This window comes from Rhodnius prolixus, unplaced genomic scaffold (genome assembly GCF_049639745.1).
Source record: "Rhodnius prolixus isolate KJV_2025 unplaced genomic scaffold, Rpr scaffold_1, whole genome shotgun sequence".
Lineage (NCBI taxonomy): Eukaryota > Metazoa > Arthropoda > Insecta > Hemiptera > Reduviidae > Rhodnius > Rhodnius prolixus.
The window spans coordinates 42793461-42808269 of record NW_027411581.1 but is presented as its reverse complement, the minus strand read 5'-3'; the positions used below and the strand labels follow the sequence as shown (position 1 = coordinate 42808269).

The following is a 14809-nucleotide window of genomic DNA, read 5'->3' as shown; positions in this document are numbered from 1 at the left end:
CAATTGTGCCACCGTTTCTCCTTTCTAACATGTTGAACAACGAACATTTTCTGAAAAGGCCCCAGTGGCTTCCCAGTCTCAGCAGAGTTCTCAGTTCTAGCATAAGAGATAATATGTTCACGCCCATTCGTCTGAAAAAGGGAGGCTCTTAGACCCATTTCAAAACGTCATGATCGGCAGAACTTATACAAGCTATGATATCAGAAAGGATGTCAAACACCTGTTAGTTCATTGCCACCATTTAATTGCTATTAGAATTAGAAGCTTTCCCCTTTTTGGTTAATGGTGCGGATGTAGAAAAAATGGAATTAATTTTCAGCTGTCAAACAATGATGCTATTTTAAAACAAACCTATAATTTATTTCCAAAAAAGTTGATAGAAATGGGTCAAATGAGAGATAACAGAATTTGTAATTAACTGCCAAAATCTGTCAACAATGAAATAATAATGCAATTGTCGTTTAAGAGAAAGTAAAATGAGCATTTTAAACGCACTTCAAACGAGCTGATGATCACAAAAAATTGAACCAAAAATGTGCTATAAAAATCTTTAATACCTTAATTGTAAAATTATTTAAAATTTCTAAAACTTTTGGAATGACAAATATTCTAGTATTTTACGTATTTCTTTATTGCGCAATATTTGGAGATAAATGATTCATTACAACAATAAAGATAGAAGAAAAGAAAAAAGAAATTGATAGGCTGTATCAATATTATTTCACAGATTGAAATCAAAGTGAAAAGTCAAGGTTAAAAAGTTCAACGTTTTTGAAATTGATTTTTTATCTCTTCCTTCTGGAGCAGCCATATTATATCTGTTATAAAAATAATTATGTCAGTTACATCATTTTAGTATTGCCTTGTTAAAATGCTACGTAAGAAAAAGATTTTTTCGAGATTTCTCATTATGTTCAACATTGTTTGATTATTTGAAACATTTAGTAATCATGAACATTTCTTTCTGTCATTTACGGGAAAGAGATTGGTACGCCTTCTTTATCCCGAAGGCCAGAAGCTAAGGGAGACTTATTGTACCATACTCCTGAAGCCTCTCCTCTTTTCGAGGTTTAGAATTGCACAAACCATTTTTGGCGCTTGATTTCTTTCTGGTCTCTGCATGCCGAAAATCTCACATCACACAACCTAGCAATTGCTAGGTCCACAAATAGGAAGGCCATCTCCTTCTCTTCCTTACATAGTTTACCCACGAGCTCCAGGTTATTGAATCCAACCTTTAATGAAGAAAAGAGGCTTATTGGAAGACATCCTTATCTAGATAGGTCAAACACATGCAACGGTATGAACCTGGTAGATCACAGCCGGTACAAAGTTTCTGTCATAAGAAGATAAAACAGTACTGCACGTTTTGTGCCTGCATGAAAAACAGGCACAATGTTTGGGCTCTTTTGAGAAGAAAAATCCACGCCTTCGCATTCATAACAGGTAGGACTGGGAAGGGTCCTCTAATTCGTAGGAGATCTGATTGTTTCCGGTGGCGCAAGCTTTCTGTCCAAACCTCGTAGTATGTAATCTACTTCCGCCTTCCAGGAACTTTCCAGGAGAGTCCGTGTAGTTTCTTTGGTTTAAGGTACCTTATCTACAACCCTTGTACTTTTCAATTTAGAGTAGTCTTCTTCATAAATATCCTTGGAGTGCATTGGAAGAAAGAGATATGAATATACCTGAGAGAGGTCATTTCTTTCTGCCGGCTCCCATCCTTCGTGGGCCGTTATTTATTATCGTTCCACTTACTTCGCTTTCTAGATAAAACTGATCGTCACTGCTTTCTAAATAGTATTATCCAAGGTCGAGTGAGCATGGTTGACCTGAGCTTCTTTTACTATTTTTATAAAAGGCCAAAACTTATTTTAAAACTTTAAATAGACTTTATAAATCAAACTCAGACTTCATAAACCAAACTGATTCGAGCACATTAATCTCCCTCAAATTGTACGCACAACAGAATAACATTTAAACTATAAAAAAAAAAAATTGTTTCACATTTTATGAAGTCCCCACCCTACGCTAAGGTACGACAGAATGGAAGTAGGAAAACATAGCTTATAATTACCAGTATTTTGTCTTCCAAAAGTCATCCAGAGTAAAAAATAGTTTTGGACGGAGCTAGCTACTGATTATAACAGTTCTTAACGTCATTCCGTCCACGACCCTCTTTAAATTGATGATTATTTCGGTGTCCCTTATATCAAATTATTATTATTTCAGTGGCGACTTATCAAAGCATTTAGAATATTTTTTTTTTATCTGAATAATGGATAAATTATGTAGATCAGGCCAGTGAAACCCTTCCAACCCAAACAGCTACTTGCGATTCCTTGTTTCTCTCTACGAAAGAAATATCTAAGAAATCAGGTACACTAGAAGTAATTTATATTATTTATGGGAAATATTCTCCAGATAAATTAACATTTATTTTATCATTGAGCCATCTTAACCCGTCTGAAGGAAAATGTTTGCTTCAGCAGATGTATCGAACTATTTTATGCCAATTATGATTAAAAGAGTAGCTTATTAATTAGTAATTACAGCAAACAATATCTGTATTATATGTAATTAGGAGGCCTAATTACCTTTAGCCTGAGGGGCGAAAGTCTAGCGAAATATCCATGAATACTGACCAGAATAAACTATATTATTTCTGTTTTTTTAATGCTAATGATTAGCTATCAATTAGAATGCAGATTCATTTTCATTCCTCTCTGACATATTTTTAATTTCATTAGAATAAGTTATAACATTTTCAAAAAGACTTTAATGCAGTTTCAATTAAGCGGCTAATTACGTCAAACGTCTAAGCCTATTCTTAATTCATAACATGAAAAGGTTTAAAGCGATAATTCTTTTAAAGATAATTTCATTTTGTAAGTACAAATCGCTTTTAAATTGCTTTGCCTCATTCTTTCTAAACAATAATTATTAGTAAACGTGCTGAGTGCATCGCAATTTGTGAGCAGTTCAGTTGTTAGATGCATTAGAAAACGTTAAAATCTAGAAATTACTTCATTAACTAATTATAGACAAATTATTTTGATCATTCAGATTAAGATTGCTTCGCGGGGTCAGTAATAAATTCTTGCAAATTGACCGATAAGAACTATTTTATCTTTTTATTGTAACCTCATTTTAAAATTATTTTGTAAAACGCTACATCACAAAATTTCATATCCATGATAACGTCAGAACAGATTATCAATCAAACTATCGACGTCAATCAATTAGTACACATGTTCGTAGAAATTTTTGTTCAGATTTTATTTCTGTAATTTTTAATTTAAGGAGCTCTCGAGCCTTTTTTTAGTGCGCTGACGATTTTAGGTGTTTTCTCGATAAAGACAAAACTGATTACCATCGAACAGTAGGCGTACAGACTCCTTGGAAGAGAATTGTTTTTAGATCTATTCTATTATTTACCTACGATGGTTTTAGGAAATGATTGGAATAGATTGATAAGAATTTCTATCACAGAAATTGTCGCAATAATTACAGCCTCAGTTCATCCAACTGTGTCTTCACTTTTCGATAAAATATTATTTTACAACGAATTTTACAATATTTACAATGCCAGTAACTGTGCATAGCATTTGCTAAAAGAAAAGGTACAATTCTCAGCAATAGAAAATTCTCTCTAATTAATATACTCTTCCAAATTTACATAGTCCCCACGCGAGTAGGTAGTAAGATTTCACTTCAACCATCATGACCATTTACTCTCCAATGTTTTATTTAAGACACCAAATGCGATTACATTATGACTTTTTAAGGTTTTTCGCGATTTATAACATAAGCGATTGTAAAAGTCTACTTGGTGTGATTTGTTTGGATCACACAAAGATTATTTGAAATGATGCCATTTGATTTAGGTGGAAAAAAAAGGTATCAAATAGGCCAGAATCATCTAAATTAATAATTAAACTAATAATTAAGAATTATCATATTTAATTTCCGATTAGTTAGGAAATAAGTTAGTTTATATCTACCGGCTTTACTATCAAAACTCAAGCGAAAAGGTTATCTCAATCGCTAGTTCGATTAGTTCATTGATTCAATGTTATAGAACAACTATTAAATAATAAAACATAATGCTAAATTGAGTAGTTCTGTAAAAGTTTGTTGTACCTTAGCCAACAACTTCCTGGCTAAATGTTGTAATTCATGTAGTTATTATGTTCAGTTATTTGTATGCTTTATGTTATCTGTTGTATTCATCAATTGTAGTAATCAAGCTTTGCAATACTTCGATAAGAAACGATCTACAAGGTTGCCTGAAATAAATAAACTATGGCTTGACTACTTTTCTTTTCTGCAAATAGCACAACTTCGCCATCCCTCCAAGCAGTGTGAATGTACATAAACAATAAAATTACTATTAGAAATTATCTTAAGAATTTACCAACCAGCCTAGTTTAAATTGCTCGTTACATCAATTCATCGTATTTACATCAATCCTAAACAGAATGGTTCCGTATTTATTGATGTAGAATGCAAATTAAATGTTTCGTTTGTTTTCGTTTTATATCTAACGCCAGAAGGAGGCAGTTTTGCCATCATTTCCGTCCTGATCGCTCTACATTACCTAGAACTCCTTTGCCTTTCAGTTAAGATTGTGTCAGCTTCTTGAACAACTTCTAAGAGATGTTCCGCGCTTTCGCAGGGCCTCTGTTTAATAGGGGACAACCTTATACGCTATACTATCTAATTGTTGTTGCAGGTCATCGTGTAGTCAAAAATTTATTGTCCATCTGATGAAAGTTTTGTTAACAATGACTTTGCACCGACTTATCTCTTTTTTGAGATCATCCTTTTTGGGCTTAATTCGGTAAAAGACAGTTGTTAGGTGACTAGCTCGGCGGGTGGCGTTCAGACTTGACAGTTTATCAATTTTCTCACCGGAGATACATGGTCCACTCTATCCAAGTCAATCATTATCTTCATTGTTCAGTTTTCTTTTAACGCTGATACAGTACTTTTAAGGGAACAATACATCCTTATGTTTGATGGAGTCTCTGAGTTTTCTTTTCGACTCTTGTCCTGGCTTTCACTTCGGCTTAAAAAATTTGTAAAACACTGCTCAAGCCAAACCTTCCATCAAAAATGCAGAATATTAGTGGAAAATCCCTTATGAGTTTGCGCTGGATACAGAGAGAGAGACTTCATTGTACAGTGACATCACGGTCTGGTAGATCTTAAGTTTTACTGATAACATTAGTTGCATTAGTTCTCGAAAGGAAGTGACCCAGTGATAACCTTGGTTATTACTACAATATCAGCAATGTCGTCAGTGATGAGTTCTCTTCTCGTGTAATTCACGTAATTCGCAAACAATAGCAGTTACTGTACAGATTTGTATTTTTTAATAATAAAAATTAAACTTTTAATGAAAATATATTCATGTAGAATGTATTCACAATTGTATAAGTGAATAAGAACTTATTTTATTCACACATTAATACACTTTTCAACTTGATTTTCTTCTTAAAATAAGTTTTATATGGTGAAAGTTGCAAACAATAGTGAATGGGCATTACTCTGCCACGTATTATAGAAAAAATAATATTTTTTATTAGTATTTTTGACGAATCAATTATTAAAAATCAAGTTCATAATTCGTTGCTCGGTAGCCTTAGCCCAAAAGAGTACAAATTTGATTGCAAGTTTACTGATAAAAGCTTATTTTTTATTCGAATTTTTCGAATAATTTCCGTTTCAGGTTATCACACATGTAGTTTTGTAGCATTTTTAAGGTGCTCCATCAGAAAATCCATTATAAACCAACACATTCTTCTTTATATTTGGAATATTTTGCAACATATTTTAATAAATATTAATTTAGTACAGAAGTTAGAATCTCTCCATAAATGGCATGCTGCACGAAAGCTTTTTAAGTAAAAAGAAATAGAGAATATCTTACAGATAAACCTAATTTTTAATGATTATTATCTAAAAAAAATTAAAATAATAATAATTCAGAAAAAATTGCAGATGGAAAATGAGGTTAGGTGCGCAGAGCTATTTAAAATAAAAACATTGTAGATATAGTTGAAGATATAAACATTGTAGGCGGGTTGAGTTTGCTATCCTCTACAGAGATAGGTTTATTAAGCATGAGCCCAGAAGATGACCTCGTCTCTAGGATGAAAGCTTGGCAAAAATCAAAAATAATGACTGAAATTGGCCATATTCTTTCTTCCTTTTCAAATTTCTACGTTTATGAGGTGCATGGAAGTTAAAAGACCTTAAGAGCCTTCTTTTAAATACTTTCTGAAAATGAAAAATCGATTCACTTAAGTAGTTGAATCACTTCCTTTGTTGAATATTCTTCTAACACGGAATTGTGGCAGCAATTAGTCCTTAATAATGTATTAAGGATTAAAATTAATAATGTATAAGACGCAGTGCCGTACTTGTTTTATTAATTGAATTGTAGAGCGAAACCTACCTAATTCAAAGTTTTTAATAAAAATGAAATATCGATGTAAGTAAAATGAATTATTAAAGTTGAAAGCTATATCTAGAGATATAATTAGAATTAAGGACCTTTTATTTTAAAACCATCAGTGCTGCTTGCCTTTCTCACGTCTACTAAAGAATCTAATTATTTGGTCGTCTTGTTTTCTTCAGTCGCCTCTCCTCCACTCTCAAGCCGGCGAAAGAAACACGATTTTTTTTTTATTTTTACTATGTTTATTTTGTCGGGGATTATTTTGCCAACATTAAACTTTCACTACAAGGATGTAAAAGCTCTCTAACATGCAAAATGAAAACCATCTAATAATCATACATATTAGAACAAAATAAAATAAATAAATTATATGTCAATTCTGTTTGAATTTTAGTAGAAATTTTACATTAAAAAAAACACCGTTCCACTAACCTGCAAAGCGTGACTAGCAATGAACAAGTGCCCTAGTTAGTCAGGCACGTTCAAACATACAGAGCTTAACATTAGCAGAGGAACATGTGGATTGTTTCGAGCTCTCAGCTATCGCAATAGGCACGCCTCTTCCTGCCTTTGTCTAGTTGATTTTTTTTTTGTTTTACATCATAGGCAATATAGTGATTAAACGATTAAATTCATGATGATAGAACGTTATTGAATTAGTAGGAGTGATCTGATCTTGAGGAACTTCCAAGTAGTTAAGAAAAAAAGATAACTTACTTTGACGGGTCTACTTGGACTGGATGTTTTTAAACGCTCAACAAAAATGCAAGATAATATTTTGAAGTAAGAAGTAAAATGACGTTTAGTAATCTGCGCCTAAACTTAAATTAACAAAAATACCACAATTTAAGACTAATGTTTAATAGTAATTAACAGAAATACCAGAATTTACTTTGAATTGAGAATAATGCAGGTTCGGCTATGCAACTTTTATAAGGAATTTTTGAATCTTAATTTATTAACATACTATGATGTGAACAACAGTCAAGCAGCATTATTGGCAAAAGGATTCTTAAACAATTAGATAAGGAAGGGATCTGACTGAAAGACCTTAAATAATCAAAATGGGAAATGAAAATTTAGTACAAAGGTTCTTGCTGCAGGCCAGGCTGCAAACCAAGCTGTTTAGGTTTCGAGTCCACCTTACTGACTTTAGATTTTCTCATCCTACGAATCTCTACGACTCATTTTGTCAGGTCGCATTGAGTTGCTAGTAAAGAAACTATTTTGGAGACTGGTAGTGGTACGAGAATGCTGCGGAAGCCAAAGAATTGATATACTGATGTGACCTAAATAAAGGGATATACTGATGTGACCTAAATAAAGGGATATACTGATGTGACCTAAATAAAGGGATATACTGATGTGACCTAAATAAAGGGAAAAAAAAATTGAAAGAAAGACTTACACGACCTCATTTTTTAAAATAATATTTAAAAAAAAATTACTTTAAAATAAGGAAAACAGAAATAAAAATGAACCTTAGAACACCATCTTCTCGAACGCAATTTTTTTTTTTTTATGGTTCTAAAAGTACAATTAAAAATTCCTTTGTAACAAAACTTCCCCAATTTCATAAATGCAATCCATCATACCATTTAGAATATAATTAACCGAGTGGTCATGAAAAAAAGCAATTTCAACTAAACTGTTATGAAATAACCTCCTAAGCAAATATGAGAGCATCCATTTTTTAAAGAATAATACGGAAATTCATTGATAAATTTGATTTAAAATTAGTGAAACCCAGACTCATTAGTAAGTACAAAATTATATATTTTTAATTATTTTGTGAAAGTTGGTTTTCAATTAAATTAGAACTTAGTCAGGTAAAACAACTAGATTTGTTGTCTATACTAAGTAATCGGTACTAGCAGAATAATAATTACTCACTGACCAGAATAGTAATTTAGTAACATTAAATTTCTTTGTTAAAATATATTAGTTTTGACTTTTTTCGAAATTCTTTCAGACTACCAATAACAAGTTCCTATTAAATAAGAAATAATTGTAATTAGGTCTCCTTACATAAGAATACAGAATAAAGAATTCTATTCATTGTGATGCGAGATAAAAGCTATAATGATAAGAGTATATCAATAATAGTATTATAGAAGTAATTTACCCATGAAAATGCTCTAAACTTGACAAATTGCTGACTTATTAAAACAAATTTTTAGTGTCACGGTAGAACCTTTCATGTACAACATCTTTGTGGCAGGACCATATAGCAATGTAACTCCGATTCAATGATATTTCAAAGCGTTACGTTCCTCTGGTTCTGAAATAGCAATGTAAGAGTAAAAAAAATTGTTTTGTAGTTGTTGATTTCAAGTTAACGGAAATAAGTTTAATTCTAGGTGGATTTAAAGTATTAATGCTTAGTGCATGCTACAGTAAGTAGTGTATAGATAAATGAATTGAAGAACTATGGTAAAATAATGTAGAGTAAAAAATAAATATACTTTTAATACGTAGGACAAATAATTTTAATACATGGCCAACTTAAGGTAAGAAGTTAAACAAAAAAAAACTATTGTTACAACATTGCAACAACATCAATAAACTATCGGTAAAAGATCTGTAAATTTAGTATGTCATCAGAAATTTCGCAATGTGTATATATTATAATAATGTACATATAAACTTAATGGATAACAGCGACACAAAATGTTCATTATAAAAATTAAATCCTATTAAAGGTACTCGTAAATAAACTAAACAGTTATGCATAATGATTTCAATAATACATTGACGGTAATTATTCAACTATAATGCGATATGAAAGTTGAAATAGTAAGGTGATTTCGCAACCAGGAACTGATGATTGTATTTTGTTAACTGATTTTGAAATTATTAATCCACCTTGAATGAATCCTAAATTACATGGTTTAATAACTTCTTATTGTTAAATAATTAATATAATAAATTAGTTATATGTGTAGTGTAAGAGTGTTTATTTTAATATAAATTTTATTGATGCCGCATTCTATATTTTTATAAATATAGTCGACAATTTCAACCAAGTAACTTAACTACTTGTAAGTGATGAACCTCTTTTGCAAACAGTAAAGTAGGGCGTTTTTTCAGCAGTCTGCGAAAGATCTAAACTAATTCGAAACATTAAGCAAGAGGACTGGTTAAGCAAACTGGCAATATGAGTATGTGTGGACAAAGAAGAATTGTGACTGTGAGTGAAAATTACGATTATTCCATTGAGAAAATGCTTGAAAATTATTGATACACTTAAGAACTTTTTTAAATAATTATTTTCTTAATAATAGAAATTGTACTTCTTTATTCTTTCTGCTTTATTGCCAGTAAGATCTGTAAAAGTTGTAGTTGCGCCCCTTAGAAGCTGGCGACGCCCAGACTTTAAGCCTACATACTTATCTCACTTAAACACCTACACTACATAGTTCTTACACGTTTATATATTTGTATACACTATACGGAAGACTCACAGAAAAAAATAAAATTAAAAAAAAGACTGCCGAAAAGAAAAATAGTTATGGAAACATAGTTAAGAAAATCTGAAGGCGCAGATAATAATAAATGAAGAATAAAAAAACTGACCACCTACATTATCATTTATTGCATAAAATATGTACAAAATAGTTTCTCTAGAGTCGTGGGCAAAACAAAATTAATTCTTTTAAGTAATACATATTATGTAATTCGATTATCAACGTACGATAATATATTAATATACTTACAATAATATCTCAAACCGGGACGATTTTAAGAGTTTGTTTAAAACAGAAAGTAACGCCTCCTACGCTATATGCCTATAATTGAAAGGCCAAATAGTTATAGTTACCAAAAAGCAACGCTTTTGTGGCGACAATTTTTAGTAATTGTTAATCAGGTTACAAAGCTATCCTGGACCCAATACATTTCACTGAAATTCAGCTAAAGGCCTGCTCCATCCACTAATTATTCATTATGTGGCCGACGAAAACCTCTGAAACCTTTTTCCTCTTGACTCTTGTATTCAGTTCTATAACAAGGGCGCTAGTAACATTCCAATGAACAAGTTGAAGTGTTGCGCTTCAACCTTGGAAGCACTGTGGATCATACGAAATGAACAAATGCGCAAAGAGTTGGATGTACCCACAATAAAGGGCTTTATGGAGGACAACGCAACACGCATATTGAATGAATGAATGAATGAATAAAATAATAATAATAATAATCTCTTACAGTTATTTGCTTTCAATAATGCAATTCTTTTAGCAAAGGAATAACCTTGCAAAACATGAAATAGAGATTAATTAAGTTGTGATACACAGATTATAAAATTAATCTGAATTTTGTATAAATACAAATGAAATGAAGCAAAAAATTGGGAAAATTAAAAATAAGACTAATATAATTTTAAGATTAATAAAATTATTTAATATTTTATTATGTTAACTAGTTATTAGTTTATTATTCATAACATAAAATTATTCTTAAAGTCATTGAAGAATGAGAGAGAAAAATTAATTAATAAGAGAAAATTAAATGACTTTTCATTTGTAATAATTTTGTTAGATGAAAACTTCTAGTGATGGAATAATATAGATCATTGAGTTTTTGAACATTATTCACAATATTTAAAAGGATCTACGCTAAAACTTATTACAGTGGGCTGTAAAGCATCTAAGACTCAGTAAAATAACAGACCGATGATGGTAAAACCTAAGCTGCCGCAGGACGTGCTTCAAAATTTATCTAAAAGAAGGTGTACACCACCTTTTTCTTTTGGTTCAGCCAATCTACTCCCATCTTCAGACCATAAGTTACTCATTGAACAGAATGACTTTTTAATGTGTGAATATGTACCTGGCAGACTAAAAATGAATCTTTAATTTTACATAATTAATTTACCAAGACAAAGTGGTGCAATGGCCGTGACCCTAGGTCCGTACTTAAAACGGGACACAAAGTAAGCCTAAAATTAAACAAATATACATTCAAAGGAAAATCAGTTAAAAGTTTTAAAAAGAATTAAGAGGAGTAAAACATTCTTGTAGAAGCCAATAATACAGCAAGCTAATAATTTGGAATTATGATTTAAAAACGTTTCTTTGATGAGCATAAGTTTCAAAAGTTATTCAGAACGATGTAATATAATTCCATCAGACAATAAAAGTCTTCTAAAACACGCTTTAGGTAGAGTTTAAGGGCACTTTCGGCTAGCATCTGCTGAAAGCTTTCTCTGAAAACGTTTCAAATGAATGATTAGACTTTAATATTGGTACTTAGAGTAGTTACTTTAACAGCATATATTGAATATAACCGACAGAATATTGATTTCAATGGCGTAGTTTTTGCGAAGTGAAAAAAAAGTTACCAAGTAATCTTTTACATCTCACCGATGATCTTTATGTTCTTCAAAGGTAACATATTCTTCCTAACTACAAAACTTCCTAAAATGTTTTTTAAAGATTTCTGATCTTGCCTGTGGCAAATTTAACATTGGTAGAGGCATGAGGACGTAACAAAGCTTAACGTTAAAAATTTGGTAGGGTGAAACTATCATAGCAGTACTGGATAATATCTTTGATTTCATCAGTCGTAGCCATTTTTTTATGTTTTGTCCGGATTCAAATTTTTAAACTATCACAGGTGGATTCATTAGTTTCGTGTAGACTTCTATTAGTTTGCTTCCATTTATGTTTCCGTCACACACTGTACTTGCTGACTAAGTGAACTAGGTTAAGTGATGTGGTTCTGTCACATTTAGTATGTCAATAAACTGTAAAACATTTGTTTTAAATAGTAAAGTAAAAGTAAATTAGTGTGCAGGTAACGTTTGAAATCATTTATGGTAAAAAGAAGTGAGAAGTTGAACTCTTTGTTTTAACAAAATACATGTACGAAGGACAATCTAGAATATATAGCATTCCTCTTGGGAAGGGGCAATGGCAGCTCTAGATATCAGTGAATCTCTTACTAAGAGAAATGAACTGCAATTTCCAATGACATATCAAAGTAGCTTCGACACTTTCCTTGTGTCCAAGGTATTTACGTCAGGTTTGATGTTGAAAAATACAATGACGTTGTTCTTAGAAGATGAATTATGGCAGGATGTGATTGATGTTTACAGATACTATATAGTTCAATTATAAAACGATAGTCCATTTATTCTAAGCAAAACCAAAAAGTGATTTGTGCTCATAAAAATTTATTATTTGCATGATAAATTTACGGAAAAATAAATGTAAAAAGCAAAAGTGTAATAAATTATTAACATACCGCTTCTGCAAATGCACCGTTGACATCAGATGCTGATCGCTTGTTCTGATCTTCTTCATTAGATAGTGCTTGAGCAAATCCAAGCTCATCGCCCACACTGAAACCTTAAACATTTCATATTAATCACTATTCTATACACCAATTCATGTAAAAAGTTATCAATAAGGAAAAATTATAAGAAACAAAGTATTAGAAATTACTCCCAAATAAATAAATGTAAAGAATTGAGTAATTTTTGGTTAGAAATGAAATTATTGAAATTAAAATGTTATGTTTTGTTTGTTAAAAATAAATGTGAAAATTAAATTAAAAACAAAAATTATAACAAGTTTATTTACCAACTTTATTTACAATTGAGAAATTACAGGTTCGTTGGCTATTAATAAAGAAGAGATGATACATCTAATTTGCTACAAAATATGACCTTAAAAATTATCTTCTGATTTAAAAACCATTTGAAAAAACTAATTTAATAAATTACATTTGGATTTATCAACAGTGCTTTCCATAAACCAATCATATAAGAGGGACTGTCGACGACTAACCCTTAATTATTAAATAATTTTTTGTTAAAATGGTGGTTTTTAAAATTGTGAGATGTTTCTAATCCCGTTAAAAGTTTTCTAGGACCTGTTAGAAGATCCTCTTTTACTAACGTTTGGTTTTACCGAACTAGCAAGAAGTTTAAGCTATTTGACTTGCCTCAAGCGTCTTTTTTAATTTTAAAATAGTCTTCTGCGTTTCCTTCCGAACACTTTTCGACCTTTCAAACTGATTTAATCCACTAATTTTCAGAAATTAAGAAAAAGGTCCATACGGTAATAACATTCTAAAATAGCCTTTTGGTGTACATTAACAGAATTTACTCACAATCTTTTTTTTAAAAAAAAAATATAATTAGGACATGTGATAGGTAATTTATTTAGGAAAGTTTACAGAAATTATGGTTAATAATTAAATCAGGTATTTGTGTAAAGGTTTGTTACTAGGAATATGATTTGTAGGCCCAAAGAAATGGATTAGCGCAGTGGATTCGAGTTCAAGGTTCTATTCTATGATTAATAGCTTCCTGTTTTAGATTTTCTCTTTCTAGGAGCATAAATAATAAAAAGTTCCATAGCTTTTACTTAAAGATCATTGAATGAACTGGAAGTGTTTAGCCTAGCCAGGTTTCTCGCTCCTGCACTTCCAGGGAGTTCCTGCACTATAAGGAGCGATGTATACTCTAAATAGGACTATTCCAAATCCTTAATTTTCGGTTCTCATGGATGGAAAGTCTTAGTACAGCGTGAAGTGCAAGCATTGACACAAAGAAGGGGTTATTACTGATTGCCGGCTTTCGCTCCTATAAAGTTTGGTATGATGTTAGAGTTAATCTTAGAACATGTAGAGTGGTGGAAACTTGGACTCAGAGAGTGGTTATTGCAATTCATTTTTCTAATTTATTTAGGAAAGTTTACAGAAATTATGGTTAATAATTAAATCAGGTATTTGTGTAAAGGTTTGTTACTAGGAATATGATTTGTAGGCCCAAAGAAATGGATTAGCGCAGTGGATTCGAGTTCAAGGATCTATTCTATGATTAATAGTTTCCTGTTTTAGATTTTCTCTTTCTAGGAGCATAAATAATAAAAAAAAATATTACTAAAAAATAATAATAGAGTAGGACTTCTTTTTTGTAGCAAATGATGTGCATCTTCAGGCGTTGAATTTGTGCGCGCAATAACCAAACAGCCTGTATGCTCACTGGGAGATCTTTCTGGACAAATATATAATCAAGTGTATTGCAATTATTTACCCAGGCCGACGTATCCTTTTACTCCGCCCAAGTTTCGTACTCTGAATAAGCTGCTTTTCTTGAATCCACAGTCGAGTGTGAAACCAAATTCAGAGTTAAAGACGCAAGTCCCTTTCACCCAGCCAACATCCAGCACTGCAAAACCATTAATAAAAAAAAAAAAAAAAAAAAGAAAAGAAAAAGAAAGAACATCTACTATAAATACAAAATATATAAAAAAGCATGTAGGATATAAGAAGAGCGATTGCACATGCATTAACACTCTGATAACCCTGAAAATAGGAAAAGATGGTGAAGTAAAGATA

At 31.4% G+C, this 14809-nt stretch overlaps 1 protein-coding gene across 3 annotated transcripts in view; it reads right to left on the bottom strand.

Moving 5' to 3' along the window:
• The window catches only part of LOC141460114 (uncharacterized), a 79665-nt gene that overhangs the window by 48086 nt on the left and 16770 nt on the right, over positions 1-14809 (bottom strand). For 2 of the 3 annotated variants that reach the window (XM_074139803.1, XM_074139812.1), the window contains exons 2-3: positions 14505-14639; positions 12707-12810 (exon numbers count right to left, since the gene is read on the bottom strand). In XM_074139803.1, the coding sequence (XP_073995904.1) occupies positions 12707-12810; positions 14505-14639 (239 nt within the window). Of the gene's footprint in view, positions 1-12706; positions 12811-14504; positions 14649-14809 lie in introns of all 3 variants that reach the window. The other variant, XM_074139793.1, reaches the window with a different exon arrangement.